This window comes from Tupaia chinensis, unplaced genomic scaffold (assembly GCF_000334495.1).
Source record: "Tupaia chinensis unplaced genomic scaffold, TupChi_1.0 Scaffold000247_1, whole genome shotgun sequence".
NCBI lineage: Eukaryota > Metazoa > Chordata > Mammalia > Scandentia > Tupaiidae > Tupaia > Tupaia belangeri.
Genome location: NW_006159725.1, coordinates 2,948,807 through 2,950,495, shown reverse-complemented (window position 1 = coordinate 2,950,495; position 1,689 = coordinate 2,948,807). Strand labels below are relative to the sequence as shown.

Below are 1,689 nucleotides of genomic sequence, written 5' to 3'. Positions count from 1 at the left end.
GAAGCCGAGGGCCGGCGGCGCAGGCCGGGAGGGGTCGCAGGGCTGCGAGCCCGGTCACTTACGCGCGGGCTCTGGGGAACCCCATGGAGAGCAGCACGTCCAGCGCCGATCCATGCTTGATGGTGCCGGGGCGCTGCTGGCGGTTCCTCCGGGGGGTGACTTTGCTGTACAGCTCCTCTCTCGCGGCCATGCCGAGCGGGCTGGGGTGGCCGTGCGGAGCCTGGACTCAGCGGCCAGCCATCGGGGCGCCCCCGGCGCTGCGCTGCAGTAGCCCTCTCTCCTCCGCCCCTTCCCTGCTCGCCGCTCGCAGTCCGGGAATTTGCAATGAGTAATTTTTGAATGGATCAAAAAGGAAAAAGAGCCCGGTGGGCCGTCCCTGCCTCGCCTGCACCGGCGCCCCGCCCCTCTCTTAAAGCGGCAGTGCTCTCCGAGGCTGCCCGCCGCCGGGTGCGTGCTGTGGCCGGCTGCTCCTGGGGAGGGTCCTACCCAGCGAAGGTCGCCTGTGTGCTTTGGTGCCAAGGGTCACCCCCAGCGCCCCGGCCCTCTCCTCTGCTTGCATATGGGCCCAACTGGGCTTCAAGACTCCAGATCAACCCATGCCACGTTTCGTGTGGTTTTAGCTGGGGTTAATAGTGGAAACCTATGAACTCATGGATGGCATTGATGGAACAGAAGGCCAAGCCATGAGGCCCAGGTTGAAGATTTTGCTTCTGAAAGTCCCCGCAAAACCCAGAGGGTTGTTACAAGGCTGCTGGGGGTCAGCTTCCATTAGCGGCCTGTGGTTGCACCCGAGACCCACCCAGCTCTCCAAGGTTGTACTGTGGTCAGAGACTGGACGGTGACTTCAGGAGGGAGAGGGGGACCTCAGGTCCTCAGAGCTGACAGGACCTGGGAGGGAAGACGACAGGGGGAAAGACGAAGAGGAGGGGGAAGAACCAAGAAGGAAGGAGGAAGAGAGGAAGGACGGACCAGCAGGGTGGAGGGAGAGGAGTGCTTTCTAATCTCAGGAAGCCTTCACAATGGAATGGACCGATTTTCAAGACAAGAGGGAGGATTTGGTCAATAAAAGGACTCACCCAAAGGAATGCCACAGCAGTCACCTGAGCTATTGCATTGCAGGCTGGTCAGAACCTCCAACCTCCGGTGTTGGGAGGTGGTGGAAGTCGTGCCCACCGCAATGCCCCCACCCTGAACTGAGCTGAGAGGTCCAGTCCAGGCTTGGAAGTTAAGACAGCAGGATCCCACATGACTAGCTGTGCAGTTCGAGTCCTGACCCAGCAGCTTGAAACACATGCCTGGTGTGTGTGGACCTGCCTAAAATCCAAAGAGGAGAAGGGATATGATGTGGGCATCCCCCCTCAGGGGTGCTTTCTCTCTTTCTCTCTTTCTCTCTCTCTCTCTCTCTCTCTCGCTCTCCCTCTCTTTCTAGTAAGTATACATGCCCTATAGCAAAATAAATAAATACATGCATACATACGTAGCCCCTTTCATTTCTGGGCGAAGTCAGGACAAGCTGGTATAATGAAAGAGGCCCAGAGTGAGCCCTGGCTAGTTCTCCTTTTTGGGGTCATAATGATAATAATAAGACCTGGCATTTATTGGGCTCTGGTGTGTGCCAGCCATTGTGCTAAGCAGGATGATTGAATTAACTCATTAAACTTTTATGATGGCCCCATGGGGCATGTGGGT

General features: G+C 57.5%; 1 protein-coding gene across 2 annotated transcripts in view; it reads right to left on the bottom strand.

Moving 5' to 3' along the window:
• The window catches only part of UBASH3B (ubiquitin associated and SH3 domain containing B), a 170,464-nt gene extending 170,227 nt beyond the window's left edge, over nt 1-237 (bottom strand). Inside the window, exon 1 of one of the 2 annotated variants that reach the window (XM_006148801.1) lies at nt 63-237. In XM_006148801.1, coding sequence (XP_006148863.1) covers nt 63-190 — 128 coding nt within the window. In that variant the 5' untranslated portion in view covers nt 191-237. The remainder of the gene's footprint in view (nt 1-62) is intronic. The other variant, XM_027771988.1, reaches the window with a different exon arrangement.
• Between the last annotated feature and the right edge of the window lie 1,452 nt (nt 238-1,689).